General features: G+C 38.4%; 2 protein-coding genes across 5 annotated transcripts in view; both read right to left on the bottom strand.

The window, feature by feature from the left end:
• GIGYF2 (GRB10 interacting GYF protein 2) overlaps nucleotides 1-15,115 on the bottom strand; it is a 112,477-nt gene extending 97,362 nt beyond the window's left edge. For 3 of the 4 annotated variants that reach the window (XM_032480511.1, XM_032480514.1, XM_032480515.1), the window contains exons 1-2: nucleotides 15,025-15,115; nucleotides 10,194-10,258 (exon numbers count right to left, since the gene is read on the bottom strand). The gene's annotated coding sequence lies outside the window, so the exon portion shown is untranslated. Of the gene's footprint in view, nucleotides 1-10,193; nucleotides 10,259-11,801; nucleotides 11,872-15,024 lie in introns of those variants that run through there. The other variant, XM_032480512.1, reaches the window with a different exon arrangement.
• LOC116663799 (translation initiation factor IF-2-like) lies at nucleotides 14,119-15,504 on the bottom strand. Its single transcript, XM_032480517.1, has 2 exons — nucleotides 15,396-15,504; nucleotides 14,119-15,024 (listed from the first exon to the last, which is right to left on the bottom strand). Exons 1-2 carry the CDS (start codon nucleotides 15,496-15,498, stop codon nucleotides 14,621-14,623), a joined length of 507 nt encoding a protein of 168 aa, XP_032336408.1. The 5' UTR covers nucleotides 15,499-15,504; the 3' UTR covers nucleotides 14,119-14,620.
• Nucleotides 15,505-20,594: the final 5,090 nt, after the last annotated feature.

Below are 20,594 nucleotides of genomic sequence, written 5' to 3'. Positions count from 1 at the left end.
CCTTTTTGTCAACTTCTTAAAAACTCTAAGCTAAATCAGTCCTCACTAGCAATTATTTTATCTCTGATTACTAGTATATAATTATTTTTCTTTTCCTCTGTATATTTTTCTAGTTTTCCTGACTTCCTCAGCTCTTTGGGACCTCATCTATCACTGTGTGCATGTGAGTACACGTTCAAAGGTGAAGAGAAAGAAATCAACCTAGTCTCTTATTGCTGGGTTTACAACAACAACGACAACAACAACAACAACAACAACAACAACAAAAAAACACAGCCTCTCAGAGACTTTATCATTTTCTCACAACCTGGAACAGTGTTGAGAAGCCAGATGACTTCTGGGCACAATCACTATCAACATGAGGGAGCTGCAGATCTACATAGTAAGTTGTCTGAACAAACACAGCCAGGAGAAACCAAAGTAAAAGCAAAATCTGGCACAATGGCTAATGTTCTACTCTGAAAGTGTTGCCTGATACAGCTTCCCAGGAGAAGTCTTGATATATTGATTAGCTATTACTATTCTACTAACAATTCAAAACATATACTCTGAAATACCCTCAATCTTTATTACAAAAATAATCTGCTACTGCAAACCTCCATTTCCTGGGTATGTAAAAATTACCTGGAAAAAAACTGGCAAATCTGGGATGAAGTCCAGCCAGTACTATGCACAGATGGCCAAAAGACTAACAGAATGAACACCAAAAAACCTGAATCTGCCATCTTCCCAACCTCCATTTTCATAACAGCAGAAAAAGAGCTACTTCCCTAGCATTCTTCACATGTACCAAGTAAATAAACAGTTCTGTGTCCATTCCAGCAACCAGTTATTTTTACCTTAGCCAGATCTGGATTAAGATAACACAAAATTAGTGACTCCATTCCTGAAAATTAGTTCAATCACTTCAAAAAACAGTTTGGCAGACTCTATTAAATCTAAATATACATCTACCTGGCAATCCCACAATCCACTGCTAGACATACACTCAAGGAAAATGCCTACCAAAAGATGAGTGTAAGACATTCATAGTAGTTTTATTCATAACTACCAAAACCTGACATTTGGCTATTATGTTTTCCAACACAAATGTCCATCAACAGATTAATACATAAATGTAGTGGAGCTTCAAGGCTGGTGAACATATGAAGGTGTAGAAAGAATGGCACACCAGAAAAACTGTGAAGCTCGCACCTCTTCGCACACACCTTGCCCTATGCATCTCTTCCATCTGGCTGTTACTGAGTTATTAACATCATTAATAACGAGACTAGTTGACACCATGTGCCTCCTGATGTGTTACACTGGGAAGGACACAACATCACTTACGTTACATTCCTGACAATAATGCATAAACTGAAATTAATCTTGAAAAAAAAAACCAGACAAGCCCAAATTGATAGACATAAAATCAATCAACCATACTTTCCAAAAGTATCAATGTCATAAAAGACAAAGTAAGGCTAAAGAAACATCCCAGATTAAGGGAGACTAAAAAGAGGTATGATTCTTAATTCCAACCTGAACTAGCGAAAAATAAGCTAAAAGACATTAAAGAGACAATCAATTAATTTGAAAAGAAGTTATATACACAATAGTATTTTATCAATGTTACTTTTTTATGATTCTGAAATTTTTACTGTGATTGTGTAGGAAAATGTTCTCATTCTTAAAAAATAACACTGAAATGTTTGGGAGAAAGGAGCACGAGGTCTGTAATGGACTCTCAAGAGGAAAAAAAAAAAAACTACATACATATATACTTGCATATATGGAGAAAGAAAAAAGAAAATGAAGGATAAAGCAAATATGAGAAAATATTTAAAAACTGGTGACCCAACCAGGTGAAGGACACAAGGAAAGTTTAATTTTTGCAACTTTTCTGTAACTTTCAAATTATTTCAAAGTTTAAAAATTGTTTAAAGTATAATATATTTATACAACAAAATACTCACCAATAAAAAAGAACCAACTACTGATATTTGTAGCAATATTGTATGAATCTCAGACACTGTGTTCAGCAAAAGAAGCCAGCCACCAAAGAATATATACTGTATGATTCCTTTTATGACGTTCAATAAGCAAAATAATCAATTTTAACATGTGTCAGGAAATTGCTCACCATGGAAGTAAGTACTTACTGGGAAGAAGAGGGAACCTTTTGGGGTGCTGGAAATGTTCACTATCTTGTTTTAGATGGTGATTACAAAACTATATACACATGTAAAAATTTTCCCAACTATATACTTCAGATTTGTGCACATATTTGCTATATTTTATACCTCAATTTTAAAAAGGAAAAAATAAACCATAAATGGTTTAGCTACGGTGAAAAAAAACAGTACAATTAAAAATATTTTAAGAAGTTGTGACATCTACACAATGAAATACTACTGAGCCATAAAAAAGAATAAAATAATGCCATCTGCAGCAACATGGATGGACGTTGGGATTGTCATACTAAGATAAGCCAGAAAGAGAAAGAAAACCACCACATGATATCACTTATATGTGGAATCTTAGCGGGGAAGAAAGGACACAAATGATCTTATTTACAAAATAGAGACAGACTCACAGATATAGAAAACAAACTTACGGTTACCAGGAGGAAAAGGAGGTGGGGAGGGATAAATTGGGAGTTTGGGATTTAGGATTTATAGGTACTAACTACTATATATAAAATAGATAAACAACAATGTCCTACTGTATAGCACAGGGAACTATATCCAATGCCTTATAATGGCCTATAATGAAAAAGAATACAAAAAGGAATATATATATACACACATACACATAAATGAATCACTATGCTGTACACCAGAAATTAACACATCTATAAATCAATAAATCTGTCAACTCTTTAAGACCATAAACAAGTCCAAATTCAAATGAAGCAAGTAATCACTAGGCTAAAATATGCAGCCTTCAAAATGCATTTTTTTTATCAGAAAAAAGCTAAGTAAAACAATGAGAGGGAAAAACTGAAACATGAGAGGGGAACCACATATACCAAATCCCTTATAATCATAAAAGACTGGAAGTTATCTTATAAAAGCAGCACAGTCACTCAACAAAATACAGGTACAATATACTTGCACACAAGAGTATAATCATACATACAGTGTCCCTTAGCACCCGAGGGGGACTGGTTCCAAGACCCTCTGCAGATACCAAAATCCAAGGATGCTCAAATCCTTTACAATCAGCCCTCCACATCCAAGAATATGGAACCCATGGATATAGAGGGCCAACTGTATGTCACAAAAAAAAAAAGAGAACATAGAAATAAAGAAATATGCATGAGGTGGGATTAATGATTTTCTCTATTTTCAAAACTTGAATATTCAATTACTTTTATAACAAAATATATTTTAATTCCCACAAAGTGTTTGCCTTGCCTGTTTGAAACATTTTTACAACCCCAACATAAATGTCATAAAATTTAATATTCTTTGGAACATTAATTTGGTTTAAAAAATAATTTTAAGGCATAAAAATAAAAAGACACACTCCTCCCATCTATTACAGCAGAAAACATTTTTTCCTTCTGCACCCATCTGTATGACAATACCAAGTCTCATTTTTAAACATGCAAACTTTTAAAAATGATTTTTAAAATATGATGTTAACACATCTACTGATGACAAAACTTTATGAAGCAAAATTACACTTCCATTATTCACTTCATTACTTAACATTTATCCTAAAGAACTAACAAAGAACTCCTCCACCGCGCTCCCGAAAATCATCCAAAGTCACAATTGTCTACATCTATTTGGACCACATATTATATATGAAACTTTGCAAAATACTATTTATTTCTACATTAATTACCCTTTTCATGACATATCTTCAAAAAAATTATACTCTGTTGGCTTTTCTCCTCATCCTAAAAGGAATTTAAATTCCTAATTTACCCTGCTGTAATAAATAATCCAGCACAATCTGAATCACTACCCACTGCCATTGAAACTAAGGTCAGCTTTATTCCTAACAACCCCAAACCAAGAACAACCCAAATAAATAAATACTGTAATGACTATACCTTGGAATATTCTCATTAACAAAAACAAATTATGGATACATGCAGCAACATGGATGTATCACAGATATTACACTGAGCAAATGAAGCCAGACACAAAAAGAATACATACTGAATAATTCCATTTATATAAAACTGTAGAAGAGGCAAAATTATCTATAGCCACAAAAAACAGATCAACAGGATTGGGCAAGGGCAAATGACTACAAAAAAGCAGGAGGAAACTTGGGGGGTGGGGGCGTGATGAAAATGTTATATATCTTGATTGTGGTGATGGTTACACAAGTATATGCATTTGTCAAAACTCATCAAGATGTACACTTAATGAGTATACTTAAGAAGGCATTGTATTGTACATAAATTGTATTTCAAAAAGTTAATCTTGAAAAGACTAAACCTACTGAAAGTAGACTGCCTCCTTCTAACAACGCATTCCAAGACTAACACTTTATATTATGTTAAATTGCCTTTCTTTAAATTTATTAAAATAGATGTTAAATAAAGTTCTGGATAAAATTTAAAATTGAGGAACACTGTCTAGAATTGTGCCATCTTATATAGTACCCATCAGCCACATGTGGCTAGTTAAATTAATTAATTAAATTAATTAAAATTTAAAATTCAGGTCCTCAAGGAGGGAGGAGAGTAACTTAACAGTGGACAAACCTGACAAGGCATAAAAGTCCACCAACTGTCAAGGGCAGCACTGACACTGATAAATCATGTTGGCAGTACACGTTCTTCATATGACGTAGTGAAAACGGCACTCTAGTACCTCTGTGGACTTTCTCTCAAAAACCCATAACCCATAATCAGGAGAAAAACATCAGACAAATTCCAACAAAGGAGTTCTACAAAACACTTAACCAGTAATCCTCAAAACTGTCAATATTGCTAAAAACAGCAAAGTCTGAGAAACTATCACAGCCATGAGGAGCCTATGGACAAATGACTAAATGTAATGTGGTGTCCTGGACAGGATCCTGGAACAGAAAAACACACTAGAGAAAACTAAGGAAATCTGAATAAACTATAGACTTAGTTAATAAGTAATATTGGTTAATTAATTGTAATAAATGGACAACAGTAATGTAAGACAGAAACTGGGTGTGGTATATACGGGAGCTCTCTGAACTATTTTCTCAATTTCTCTGTGACTCTAAAATTGTTCTTAAAAATAAAGCCTACTATAAAAAATAAGAGAACTTGAGCTGTAATAAAAAAGTAAACCCCTTTTACATTTCAAAAAATGCAGTTCCCTCTGTCACACTAACCACATTTCAAGAGTCACGTATGGCTAATGGCTACAGTGTTTTTAACAGTTCAGATTTATAGGACATTTCCATCGTAGCAGAAAATTCTGTTAGACAATGCTGGTGCAGAAGACTATTTTTATGGGACCACTATAAAAGACTATTTTATAACTGACTGCAACTTATGAATAAATCTATATTTACCAAGCATTAAAAACTCTCAATGAAATCTAACAATTCTCAGTGATATGTTTATTCTAGCTTCTATTTCAAACAATTCCTTGTTTGAAACATTTTTTAAAAAGTCAGTGTAATATACATGAGTAGAACACTGGAAAAAATTCTACTCCCCAAAGCAGCAATTCTCTGAAACTCTTTTAAAGTATCCAAGATGTCACAACTGTTAATACTAAGATGTAAGTTTTCACTGCACTGGAGAAAACTGCTGGCATCTTAGCATCGTTCAAATCAGTGGCACCCAACTGTACTAGAAGTCACTGTATTCTTCACTGCCATGTGCCCTAAACTGATGAGAGAGAAAAAAAGCCAGGTTTATTCAAGAATGCCTTGATAAAGCACTGAAAACTATTAATTTAATTAATCTTGATCCCTGTGTACACATCTTTTCAGTATTCTATGTGTTGAAATAAGAAGTGTGCATAAAGCACTCCTGCTGCACATCAAAGTCTTGAAGAAAGGGACTTAGGCGACTGTTTTGAGTTACAAGCTCAACTAGCTGCTTTTGTTCAAGGAACATCATTTTGACTTGAAAGAGCTGACAAACAAAATTATCTAGACCTGGGTATTTAGCAGACATTTCTTTCAAAAACGAACAAAGTGAAACTGTTACTTTCAGGAAAATAATTGACACTACTTGTTGCCAATTATAAAACTTGAGCTTTCAAGCAAAAGTTAAAATTTTAGAAAACTTCTATTCACTACCATGAGCTTAACAGGTTTGCTAGTACTTAGACTTTCCCAAGATGTAAAGGCTTTTCTGATGTGTGGTGATATCAATTAATGTGTTTTTTGATACTCTATAATATAAAATACCCATTCAACACACAAGATAGACCAATAGATTTTAGTGTAAGAGTATAAAAGTGCATTGATAAAATTCAGATTTCACAGTGCAACTAACGTATAAAAACTACTTGTCAAATTTTAGTATAATATCGAAGGATATCTGCAATTATCTGAAAAAGCTCTTGAAATATTCCTCCCTTCTCCAACTACATACACATCTTTGTATGAACTTCCTTCATATATTCAACTAAGGTAATAATAGCAACAGACTGAATGCAGAAGCAGCTATAAGAATCCAGCTGCCTTCTATAAAGCAACACATAAAAGCTATTTGTGAAAAGATAAAACAATGTCATGTTTCTCAGCAAATTTTTTAGAAAATAAGTATTTTTCATTAAAACTATATTTTCATTAAAACTATATTTAACATGTAAAGAAACTATTGCTATTTTTAAATAAATTAATAAGTATTAAATTTCTCAATATGATAAAGACAGACATAATTGAAAAACCAAAAGCTCTTTGGGGTCCTCAAACTTAGTAAAGGAAAAGTAAAGGAGTCCTAAGATCAAAAAGTTGAGAACATCTATCTCACAGAGAGAGGGAAAAAGTGACAAAAGATATACATAAATTAACTTAAACAAACATATATACCCTGGAAAGCATATCACGGGGCATAAAATATCACTGACAACAAGAACACCAAGATCCAAAATGTGACACTTATTCAAAAAGTATCAAGGATTTAAAAAATGTCTTTTCCAAGGACAGAGAAACTTTTCACATTTTGAAATTCACTTATATGATTTCCTGATAGCCTCTACCACTAGGGTGTGGTCCCTAGTCCCATGAAGTCCCATGAAGATAGGACCTTGTGTGTTTCGCTCACCACTTTGGCTAGCCCAGCACCTGGCACAAAGCAAGTATTCAGTTATTTGTTGGATTGAAAACAAAACAAAAAAAAGACAAAAGATGTAAAAACAGAACCCACTGAGGTCTCTATTAAAATTATAAAGATGACATTTCACAATCAAAATGTATCTGTTTACATATTAATAACAATCATAAAAGCTACCATTCATTGAAGACCTATTTAATATGTCCCAGGCATCAGTATCAGGCATTTTAGATTTTTAATTCCCAAATCACTATGGGATATACTTGGTGAAAGTAAGGAAAGAAAAATAAAGTAAGGAAAATAAAGCTCAAAGAGGTTACCTTGCTTATCTAAAGCTACAGCAAATTAAACCCACGTTTTTCTGCTTAATGGCCACAAGCTTTTCTTCATATATTTATATAGTGCTTAATACTGCTTGGTTACTTTTTGTTCCCTCCATTTCCTGGCAATTTTCAGAGGAATTCATTTTGTGGAAGTCATTTTTTCTCCTTTCCCCAATTTCCCACTCCGTTTGTTTCACTATTCTCCAATTTCTACTCCTTTGCCTCACTCAATTAAGCAATATAGTGAGCCCTCTGGTTGGGGAAGAGTATATACTCTCATAACACACTACCAGAAACTCCATTAACAATGGCAGAAGTAGTATAAAAGACTAAAGAAGAATTAAGACTCTGACTTACTGATCTTGCAAGATGACTTCATATCCATCCAGTTACTACGGGGCCAACATGGACACCACCACCTCAATTCCCAAGGGGCTAACCAGGAAATCCCCTGGATTTGACCATCCCTTCAAGGCTTGAGCCACGATTTACCAATTGTGAAGTAACAAGACAGTATCTCTGCCAATTCTTTGTCAGGCTCTGCTACCAGAGGACCAAAACTGAAAAGGCCAGAGCTCCAAAGACTTCCTCCAGGTTCAGGACAACTTGAATAAAAGCTTTGTTCCCAAAGAATATAGTGGCCACAATACCACTACAAGAAAAGCTGTTACTAATTACTGTCATTCTCCCCACTGCTTCTAAACAATATGTAAATGTTTCTCTTCTTTTCCTCCTTTTGGTGAAACAACAAAATTAGCAATGAGTGAACTATTCTAGGAGAATTCACAATGCCATACACATTACCACATCGTGTGATAATCTCGCTACAAGTCAATCTTTTCCAGGGAAGGGTCCCCAGAGCCTGTGAAAGTTTTACACACATTATGTGGAAACCTTTTAAAACCTCACAAAGCCCTGAATATGCCTTACCTCAACATTCAGATTAAAGAAAATGTGTAATATGAGAAAGGACTCTTCCACCTTAAAAATGAATTCAGCTGCAATCTGCTAAAGAAACCTTGGCTGAAAAAAAAAGTATCATAGGAAGTCACATGTGCAGTCTGTCATTCGACACCTCACTCTATAACAGATCACTTGTGTTAGTAATCCCTATGCTTTGCATCAAAGTCTCAACATACTAATACACTAACATACGATTTAAATAATAAAAATTATGTTAGCAATTCGATGTCACCAAGTACGTACAAGCTACAAGCAAAAACAAATAGGGTATCAAAATGCTCCATTAAAAAAAGTTTACTTCAGTACTACATAATAACTGTATATACAAAAATATGTTAACACAAGTTTATACTGTCTCCCTGATCCTTTCCCAAAAGTGAAAGTCCCTGCTGCCACTCAAAGAATATGAATATAGATTCCCACATAAAAGTCCTACCCTTGGGGAGGGTACAGCTCAGCAGTAGAGTGTGTGCTTAGCATGTACTAGGTGCTAGGTTCAATCCCTAGTGCCCCTGTTAAAATAAAGAAATAAATAAAATAAACCTAATCATCTCCCCTAACCGAAAAAAAACCAAAAATCAAAAACAAAAACAGAAGTCCCACCCCTCAAATTCTCTATGGCTTCCTCATACTCAAGTGTTACTTAATACTGTAAAAAGTATGCAGAAATTAAAATTTATAAAAGCAATCAATAAAAAATAACTAATGAATTTTTCCACAAACTAAGCTTCTCACTTGCTTATGTTCATTTGCTGAACCTTTATCCCAGATGCTCCTCTGAACCCAAATCAAGAACTTTTGTTAAAACACTGCACTAGGAAGCTCCAGGAATGCTTGGTGAGAACTACTATGTCTCATTCACCAAAAGACATGCATATATTTTAACTCTTCATTCAGGACACATAAATTGAAACTGCCAAGCTATACACAGGAAATTTTTCTAGGAAAAGGAAAACAATCTAGAAGCTTCTGTGGGATTCTGCCTAGAGTATGCAACACTCCATTTTCTGAGACCTAACCCCATTCTTAGGAGTGGGACCTTTTAAGAACCCCACCCCATGGACATACTAATCAGACCAATGACAGAGATCTGGACCAAGTCCAACCAATCAAATTTTCCCCTCCCAGGAATTTGAAATGGGGACACTGAGCTACTAACCAGTTGGCTAGTGGCACTAGAGCCTGATTTTATATGTGGCTCAAGGAATCAAGTGGCAATTTTCCTCTATGTCTGTTAAAGCAGAAAAGGCCAGAGTGTGGAAAGACAACTAAAGCAAGATAAAGAGACAAGAGATGACACCTATTTGCAAGCAAGGAGAAAAGTGCTCTCTCAACTACTTTGTCTCCTGACTGCTTCCCAATTTCTGGTTTATGTCCTTCATGAAGCCAACTGCTTGGGTTCCATAAGATACCTCCTTACCGCTCCCCCCAAAGCACTCCTCTTCCTGTTTCATGCCATCAAAAAATCATTATGACAATTTAAGACACAAATTCACACCAGGATCAATGCAGAAAAGAGTATGATTATTCTTACGGTTCATAAGGGATCTGAGCAGTACCAGAAAAGTTGTTTTTATTCACTGCCTATAACTTCAGGAGAAATAACAGGACAAAAATAACCAAAGCCTTAAGAGCAAAAATCATCTGTTTGCTTAAACCCCAGTTTTGTGCTTCCCTTCAACACTCACCTGTTCAAAAGTTCTGCTGGTTCACAGCAGGAGGTTTGAGCAGATTTTGTTCAGGTCCTTTAACACTGTAAGTAATAAAAGTATTAAAGTGAGTAACTCAGCGATTTCTTAGGAAATTTTAAAAACATATTTTTATTATGTTTTACAGGAAATGGACTTCAAACTGGGTTAAAATATTAGAATCACCTGGTTTTGCTTATAATCTAGATTCCCTGTCCTAACAACTAAAGAGTCTCTCTCAGAAGCTTTAGAATGGGACCGAAAAATGTATTTTTTTTAACCAAAGTTCTAAATGATTCTGATGAACCCAACAAATGAGCACTATTAGGGTTTCAGGAAATGATTGTTTGGGGTTTTCATTCAAAACTACATTATAGGGATTTGGTATTAACTTTTTTAACGTATCTGATAGAAAAATGACAGCCAGGAACACAGCAATACAGTATGTACCCTATGCAAATAATCAGTGAGCCCAAGAAGTATAACTGCTGCAAAATGTCCAAGGAGCAAAGCTCCAGATGTGCTTTCAGTTGCAAAATCACAAACTCTTTTTAATGCTCTGATGAGGCAGAATCTTTAAAATCCACAATATGGTGATATTCCAACCGACAAGGAGTGGACTGAACAGCTTCAAGTGGTTTCTAAGCTAAAATCAAATGATGCTTTGAATGCTGCTACTTAAGAGTCAAAAAACAATCATTAAAAATTAAAGTTAGGGGGAGGGTATAGCTCAGTGGTAGAGCACATGCCTAGCATGCACAAGGTCCTGGGTTCAACAACCAGTACCTCCATTAAAATAAACAAACAAACAAACCAACCTGATTACCTTCCCCCTCAAAAAAATTTTTAAAAAAATTAAAGTTGACAATTTTACTAACAGTAAGAAAGGACTTGAGAAAGCCACTTTCACCTTTGATTTAATTTTGCAAAAAAGTAGTCACGTTATAATGTCCAAAAGCTCATCCAACGTCATCCATTGCACTCTATTTTTTGTACGGGCAGACAGAAGCAAGAGAGAACTAGACAATAAAACAAACTCTTCTCTGGGTCTAACTCACCAGAACAAGCTCTAGGATATCTCCTATAAGTATAAACAAATTTCAAGTTCAATGAAACTCTAGTTGACAAGAAAATACAAAATGTTGTTCCTTAATTACTTGAGGTGGGGAAGTATGTAATATTTTGAGATTCTTATAAAATTAACTTTGGCCACTTAAGAGACTATTCTTTTTGTTTTTCAAATCTCTCCCCTCTTCTCCCTCAATCTCATATAAAATTATCAACAATTCAGCAGAAGTATCATTTTGTATTCCTGTATGATTAATTTAGTGTATTTCTCAGTCACCTTAAGAGCATAAAAAAGTGAAAAAATGCTAACCTGGTCAATAAATACCAGGATTCTAACTGTAAGTAAGCTTGTCAGTGAAGTAAAAATCTACTCATATTTTTAAAGACATGTAATTCTTCAGGGATAGAATTCCTAGGACTTGATCACCATAAAATCCTAGTGAGGGTTAAGGGGGGAAAAACACTTGGGTTGAGTTTTACAATAATGATCAAATGTTAAGGCAATTCAAATTGCTGAAGGAAAACAGACATTGAACTTGCCTCTAATATAACTGGATTAACACCAACATAGGCTGTAGATTCAACCTAATGACACCGGTCCCACTAAAATCTATAAGAAACAGAATAAAACAGAAAGTACTGAAAATTTAGTCATTAGGGGCTAATAGAGAACTGCAAATGAAGTCAGTCTTCAAAAATGGCACAAATCAAAGATCCTTTAGAAGGACAAGGATAATATGGATGGTAATAATCTTTCACCCAAAAAGGCTTTCCCAGATAGCAATCACTATCAATAGTGTGGTCTTCCAGTGTGAAGGTCAACAAAAAGAGAATAGACATGTGGAGTATTAAAATGCAGAGTCATGAGAACAAATGAGCTGATATGACATCAAAGACGTTATAATTTGGAACTGTCATTTCAAAAACTCAACAAAGGAACAAGAGGGAGAAAGGCAATTTGTTAAAACACTATCTCATTATTATCATCACTATATCCCCCCTTAGCCAGGGAGCTCCACTCACACCCTGAATTCCTATCTTCTCCTGATTTTCAGGCAAACTAAAACAAATTATTTTTCATATATACAATTCACCAACAAAAACATTTCAAAATCAAAACATTAAATTCCTCAGGTGAATTAAAACAGGACATTTATGAAAGCTCAGGAATAAGAATATGGAGACGAGCTGAAAAAAAATCAAAATTCTTTTCCAAAGAAAAAGTACAAAATTAGTTGAAAAACTAGTCTGAAAGGTCAAAGTGCAGGAATAAAAAACAACACAAAAAGTTCTACACATGTAAAATGCTATAAAGGATATACTAACAAATTAATGGAAGAGTCCCTGAGGACTTTAAAGCTCGGCTGGACAACACATAAATCATTAAGGGGAATTCTTTACCATTAAAAACAACATGTGTTAATACAATTCTTCCAGGTAATACTCCTTAATGATCTGTGTCTACACTTCAAAGGAAATTTATTTCCCTACATTTTCAAATATTCTAAATAATCCCAAAGATCTCCTTCTTCGAAAGTAATTTCTTTTGAAAAATCCTCTTAGGCAGTTTATCATCAATCTCATTTAAAAACTTTTACTTTTCAGAAAGCTGTTTCATGACAACTTCCTGAGATATGTTATACGAGCACCAGAAATTTTTCCAAACTGATGCAGAGAGGTGTCCGGTGGAGGAAAGGGGTTGGGCATACAGGCCCAAATTTCCAGAATCTGATTTTCCTTTCTAAGAGTCCCAAGAGGTATGGAAAAAGATTCCAGAACAACTGAATATCCCCACTCAACTTAGGGTCAATGAGCTGGGTACACATTTCCTACTAACCTCCCTCTGGATTGTGCCTCTCTGGTTAGGCTAGCCTCCATACTCTTCCCAGCCACAAATGATCTGCTCACACCTCAGTTTCTGCCGCAGGGTCTTTGCCCTGGCTTCCCTCTCCTGGAGCATTCCTCCTCCCTAGAGCTACAGGAATAGCTCCTTTCCTTGTGTCAGATCTTTCCTCAAATACTAGATTTTTCAAAGGCCTTCCCAGAGCACACTACTTAAAATTAACTCTTCCCCTAACTCCCTATTATCCTATTTCCCCATCTCATTTTTTTCCCTACAACGCTTGACACTACACAATATATCTTACCTAAGTATTTATTTAGCTGTCTAGAAATGAGCTCCATGGAAACAGGACTATTTGGCTCCCAGCATCCAACAGTGTAGTAGGGTCTCAGTATTTTTCAAATAAATAAATGCACAAATGAAAGAATAAATGAATGGAAGCACATATACCTTCTCCTTCCTGGGTCTCAAAATCCTAAAATGCTTTGTCAAGTACAGAAAAACTGTGAAGCCCTTTCTTTTCTGGCGAGTTACTACCATCACCAGTGTATTCCCCAGTATTAAATGCCAAAAGGACTGACATTTTTCTAGATACAAGCCACTTTTAATTTTTTTTTCCTAGTGTCCTCTACTGATGTCAACATTTGATGTAACAGACAAGTACATATTCCAGCTTGAGTACTCTGAAAGCTGCTAACTAGAGGAACACATAAAAACATCAATGAATGAGAGAACGTATTTGCGTTCTCATCAAAATAGACAAAACTCTGAAAGGCCAGAGTTGCAAATATTAGAAGGAAAAGTCGATGTTCAGAAAAGATGACAATTTTTTTAAATCTAGGAAATCATTAGACTCTAAAAAGGAAATAATATGTAAGGAAAAAATATCTTCCCCGCATACACATTGGGAATCAAAACTGCCTATAGTCCAAGGTAAGTACACTGGATAAGAAACTGTCCACGTTTCTGGCCTCTTCCTCAATGTCCTGCAAGTTAAACTGAAATACTTACCTTTGTTACAGAGAAATTAGGCGTGCTTAAGGGCTTTCAGTCAAAGGATTTGAAAACAAAACAAACAAAAAACAATGCCAGATAAATGCAAAGCAACGTTACTGCTTCCCAAACACGGTCATACAACCTGCTTTCATACCCCCTTCCCTGGCTGTTTGGTTTATGTTTCAGCCACAAAACTGAAATATTCTGAGTGCTTCGTGGATAACTGCTGACACTTAAGGCTAATGCCCATTTTAAACCGATGTGAACGTTCGGGTCCCAAAGCTGCCATGGGTTCTACTTTCCCAGCCTCCGTCCCAGGTTCTGATCATGGCTCCACCTGGCTTCAGGCCTGGTTCAGACCCAGTCCTCTCGCCACGGAAGGAGTCTCCCCAATGCAGATGCTCGGTGAGGAAGGCAAGGGCGCATCTCCCAGAGGCCAGGTGTTGGGAGAAGCGCGGGCAGGAGCAGCTGTCTAGCAGAAGCAGCTGTTACCCCGGGCACCCCGAGGCTGGGCGGGTGGCTAGAAGCAGGTAGCGGAAGGCGAGCCCTCTGGCCCTAAGCAAGCCGGCCTGACACTGCCCACCCCACCACCCTCTTCCCTTCCTCGCCTGCCCCTGCGATGCCAACAGGCCCCGGCGGAGGGGGCTCTCCAGCTCGGCGGCCGAGACGCGCCCGGGTCCGGCATGCCCCCCGGCGGGGAGGAGGCTCCCTCCAGCCCCGCACCTGACCTGTCCCCTCGCCTGACGCCCGAGCCGGCCGCGGCGGCTGCCGGGCGGCCTGTGGGTGTCCATGCGGCTGGGCTGGGTCGGGCAGGAGCGGCGGGGACGAGAGCGCGGGCGGCAGGCCCAGGAGGCCCAGGCGGGGCTGCAGAGCTGGGGCACGGAGCGGAGCCGCGGAAGGGAGCGAGATGGAGTCGCTGGTTACCTGCGGTCCGGGACAGGGAGTCTCTCAGAATCCAAGTCAGTCCTCAGCCTCAACAACACAAGATGGCCGACACGTCGCCACGCACGTCACGTGACAGTGCGCCCGCTCTGTCACGCCTCCTGCTCCGCCCCGGCCCCGCCTCGCCTCCCTCCCAGTTTATCCAGCCTCCCACGACATCCTTCCTTTCCGCTGCCTCCCTCCCCTCTTCCCCGGACACGCCCCTGCCCGAGCCCCGGATGTCAGCCTGGAGGAGGGCGGGGCCGCGGCAGAGCGCAGGCGCCTGCGGGAGCCTTGGCCCGAGCTCTCCGCCTGCCCTTGAGTTGAGTAGAGTTGGTGTCCAGAGTCGGATCGGGGCCAAGCGCCCTGTGACTCACCGTCCTGTGCGCCCAATCCAGAGCCCGTTGGCAGTTCAGAAAGCTCTTTTACGGGCTGATTTTCCACAGTAGAACTTTTCCACAGGTTTTCATCCAGCATTTTCCTGCCCATTTGCCATCCTAGAGAAAAATGGGGAAGCGACAAAAGCTAAAATTCAAAGCAGTTTCTCCATTTGTTAACGGTTCTGGTAGAACTGGGAATTCATTCTGGAGTCTTGGAATGTGACAGCTGGGAAGGACTTTGGAGCTTTGACTCCACTCCTAGGGCATCCAAGACTATAACCCTCTTGCCTAAGAATCTCCCATATGGGGGTTGCCAGATAAAATACAGGCCACCCCGCGAGATCAGGGACATAATTATACTAAAAAACTATTCGTTGTTTTTCTGAAATTCAAATTTAACTTTTTATTCGGTACATCTGGCAACTCTACCCTTCTTAGGTCATTCCGTTCTTCCCTTGTGCCTCCAACCTCTCCCTTATTTACAGGATCCTTCCCATTAGCTCTTTAAAATATTCAAACGTCTTTCATCCTAATGGTTAATGTTAAAAGCTCCAATTCCCCCCTCCAACAAGCTCACTCTCTCTTCCCTTTCAATGTCAATGGCACCAAAGAGGTGTTTATAAGCACTTTCCCACACCTGGCCAGCAGTCATCAACCATTGTAGTGTGGCTTTTATCCTGAGGCTCTACAGGTTGATAGTTTTTCAGCCCTCACCTTGACTTAGGGCTTCCCCATCTTCAATGTGATTGACCACTACCTACTTTCTGAAATATTTTCTTTTCTTCACCTTTATGCCCTTGCTGCTCAAAAGATGATCAGTGCAGCAGTATCAGCATCATTTGAAAGCTTGTTATAAGCACAGAATCTTGACTGGATCCTTCACAATCCCATTCTGCTGAACTCTAGATTATCATCCACATTGTCCCCCTCCCCTTCCTCTGTCCCCTGAACTTACTGCTCCAGATATGCCCATGTATGAAGGTCCTCAAATATGTCAGTCTGTTTAAGCTTTTGCACATTCTGTTCCCTCTTGTCATAATGCCATTCCTAACACTTAATGCCACTTCTCACCAACCTGCATGACTTTTGCTCATCTTTAAGAGCCTAAATCATATGTACTGACTCCCTGAAGCCCTCTTTAATCTCCTTTCTTAGACCAAAGAACTTACCCATTGAACTGTTATTTCTAAGGGAAAAAAAGTGAACTGATGCTTGTTATATGCCAACTACCTCATTAAGCACTTTACTTGCATTCTCTCTTGCAATCCTGGTGATAGTGTTATCCAGCACTTTTGTCATCTGGGCACCTGAGTGTGGTGCTCACCTTCTCCAAATCTCAGCCAGAACTTCCTAACCCAAACTGATTGCAGAGCCCAAATCCCTACCCAGGTTGTTATGCCACCTGTGCCTGTAATTATCTACCTATATGAAATTAAGATATAATTTGCATACAGTAAAATTGAGCATTTTAGGTGTGCAGTTTTGCAACTGCACACCTAAAATGTGTGTGTAACTACTATTAAATCAAGATACAGAATAGTCCTACCACCCACAAAATTCCCCCAAGGACCCATTGCAGTCAGCCCTAATGCCCACTCCCAGTCCCTGCAAACATTGTTCTGTTTTCTGTCCTTATAATTTTGCCTTATGATGTCATATAAATAAAACCGTTTGAGACTGGCTGCTTTCGCTTAGCATCATGCATTTGAGATTCAGCCACACTGTTGTGTGTTTCAGTACTTTCTTCTCTTTTCTTGCTGAGTAATATTTCATTGTGTGTATGCAATATATTTGTTCATCCATTCCCCATTTGAGGGACTTTTGAATTGTTTCTATTTGGGGAGATTATTAATAAAGTTGCTATAAATATTTGCATACAGGTATTTGTGTGAACAAAGGTTTTTATTTCACTTGGCTAAATACCTAGAAATGAAATTGATGGTTATGTGGCAAATGTTTGTTTAACTTTATCAGAAACTTCCAAACCATTTTTCAGAGTGTCTTAGCCATATTTTTAGCCCTAAAGTGTAAGCTTTCAGACAGCAGGAACCAAATTTAAGGGATGATGATGATGGTGACGTTGAGGGCTAACAGAATCCCATGCATTGTTCGACACATACTGCATGGTTCGACACATACTGCATGGTTCAACTTTGCATTCTCAGTAGCTGGTATTGTCCTGGCACACAGTAGGCACTCAATAAATACCTGTAAAATCAAATACATTCTTGATTTTCTACTCCTTAGGAAGGGCACTTTTCTCGTCTCCTTTTATTCACTCTGACTCTCCAATGTTTCATTAAATAGTAGTTTTAAGATTACAGCAGTAGACTTATGCCTGCCCTAGTCAAGGATAATAACAGAGTTTCAGCTTTATTGTATCATTGATAGAAACAGTAAAGTTGAGAATAATAGATTATTGGCTGGAAGGAAGAGTAAGGAGTTTAGCTCGAAATGAATTTAATTTGTAACAAACACAGGTTGATGAACTGTGATAGACTGTATTTTTCTAAATATGGCAGTAACAACATCTTCTGTCCAAGGTACGCCCCCTAGAACCTTGCCACTACCCTTCCTAGAGGTAGGGTCTAATTCCCCTCCCCTTGAGCCCTTCTAACCCGTAGGCCACGAAGAAACTGAAATGAAGGGACTTCCAATGCTAGGTCATAAAGGCGATAGAGCTTCCACTTTGTTTTTTCACAGTCTCTTTTGAAGCAAGAGCAAACTTCCAAATGCCTCGAGGCTGCCACTCTGCAAGGAAGCCCAGACCACAAGGAGAGACCCAAGTGGTTTCCCCCATCAGTAGCCCCAGCTGAGGTCCCGGCATCAACAACCAGACATTTGAGTGAAAAATGCCACCAGATGATGCTAGCCCCAGCTGTCGAGTCACACCTAGGCATCCAAGCCCAAGGCATCCTGAAACAAGAACAACAAGAATCCTCCCTGTGCCTTGTCTGAATTCCCGATTCACCAAATCCATGAGCATAATGAAGTGGTTGTTTTGAGCCACTAAATTTTGGGGTAATTTGTTACACAGCAATAGTGACTGGAACCTCACTGTTATGGATCGAATTGTGTCCCCCTCAAAAGATATGTTGGCCTCCTAAACCTAAAGATGTGCCCTAGAATGTAACCTTATTTGGAGATAGGGTCTTTGTGGTAATCAAACTAAAATGAAGTCATTAAGGTGGACCATAATTCAATATGACAGGTATCCTTATAAAAAGAGGAAATTTGTACACAGACATGCATAGAGAGAGAACTCCATGTGAAAATGAAGGTGGAAAACCAGGTGATACTTCTACACCCCAAGGAACACCAAAGATGGCCAGCAAACCTTTACCAGAGGCTGGGAGAGAGGCATGGAAAAGGCTCTTCCTCACAGCCCTCTGAAGGAACCAACCCTGCCAACACCTTGATCTTGGGCTTCTGTCATCCAGAACTGTGAGACAATGAATTTCTGTTAAGCCACCCAATTGGTGGTACTTCATTACAATAACCCTAGCAAAGTAATACAATCATCTAAAAGTTTAAAGAGGCAACTTGAAATGAAGGCGATCAAAGAGGATTAGAACTTCAAGTCTGAGAGGCACCCATAGAGAAGTTATCTTTGAAACCACAGGGTATCACCCATAACCAGCAGCTGCAGAGAGGAAAAGTATGGAGCTAAGGCAGAGTCTTGGGAGGAAAAGGTATAGCTGGTGGACAGAGAGAATTTACATGTAGGACAAGGTTGGAAGCAGGAACCAGTCTCAGAACAGAGGGAGGAAGAGACTGACCAGTGATGCCCAATCTGCAGAGTTTTCAAGGAGTCTGGGGCTGGGGAAACAGCAGTTGCATTGGTGACTGGAGGTGTTTATGGAGCAGGGAGAACAGACATTAGGAAAAAGTAGGTGATGAGGAGGGGAGGGTGCAGAAATTTGAAAGTAGATTTTGAAAAGGAGGAGGTATTAATTAATGGGGAGGGCAGAGCCACTCAGATTGGTACCCTAACTAATAGCGTTGGGTACACAGCTGAAAAGCAAAGAGAAAACACAAGGAAGAGAGTGTGGGAAGATAGTGAGCCAGAGAGCTAAGCAAACATCAAGGAAAGGCTGTTCAGATGATAACTATGGAAACAGATCCATTTTTATGTTTGAAAATATTTTTATTATGAAAGTACTTGCATATTTTAAATTATTTTCTGATTGACAACCTCCGGGCATATACCAAATAAAATTAAGTCATAAAAACTATCTTGGAATACAGTAAACATATTCTTTCATGTGTGTCCCACGATGTGTCCCAAAATGTTCCTTATTTTCTCCTGAGTCTTGCATATTTAGGATTTCATATTTTTGCTCTCCCAGAGTGTTCCCACATGCATGTTCAACTGCTCTTCTCACTTTCTTTTCAATCAGAGAGCCCCTCTCTTTTTTATTAACTGTTCTTAATAGTTGTAGTGGTAAAGCAGTACATGTTTATGGTTTAAATAATTTTAGAGTTCAAAAACATAGAAAGGGAAAAATTTAAATCTCAGGACCCTCAGGTTCTCCCCCATTTCAGGTAACCCACTGTTGACAGTGGTTTTCCCCAAAATGTTGTACTGTCTACTTCTACATGAGGTGCTTCTTCATTCTTAACACCACCGAGAACCAAGATACGGCAGTTACCTCAAAATCCACTTAGTCGTTGACCTCCTGCATTTGAGCTACATGGGCAGAGAGACGTGACTACATATCTCTCATGGAAAACAAACAAAACACCTGAGCAGTACTGTGCATGCTGCTCAGCTCCTGGCCTTTTTCCAAGAAATAATATGTCCTGCAGTCCCCCACATTTTTTTTTCAATGGCTGCTTAGCAGTGATTATTTGCATGGATGTGCAGTAATATCCTTAAATGATCCTCTACTGGTAGACATCCTGATTGTTTCCGTATTTTTGCTATTACAAATAATGCAGTAATGAGTATCCCTTTAAATATACCCTTGTTCACGTTTATATTTACCTGTAGGGTACAATCTCAGAGGTAAAACCCCTGGATCAAAGCTCATGAATATCTCTGCAGTGGACATCTGCCATTCTTTCATGACTGTTCTGTGTCTGAAATACTTTCCCACGTTTGGGGAAAATAAGAATCTCGATGGGAAACAGAGCTCACCTCCCTTTGCAGGAAACAAATGGTCCAGATACTGACCCTTCCCACCCCCAAAA

This window comes from Camelus ferus, chromosome 5 (assembly GCF_009834535.1).
Source record: "Camelus ferus isolate YT-003-E chromosome 5, BCGSAC_Cfer_1.0, whole genome shotgun sequence".
In the NCBI taxonomy this organism is placed as follows: domain Eukaryota; kingdom Metazoa; phylum Chordata; class Mammalia; order Artiodactyla; family Camelidae; genus Camelus; species Camelus ferus.
This window is presented reverse-complemented; position numbering and strand designations above follow the sequence as displayed.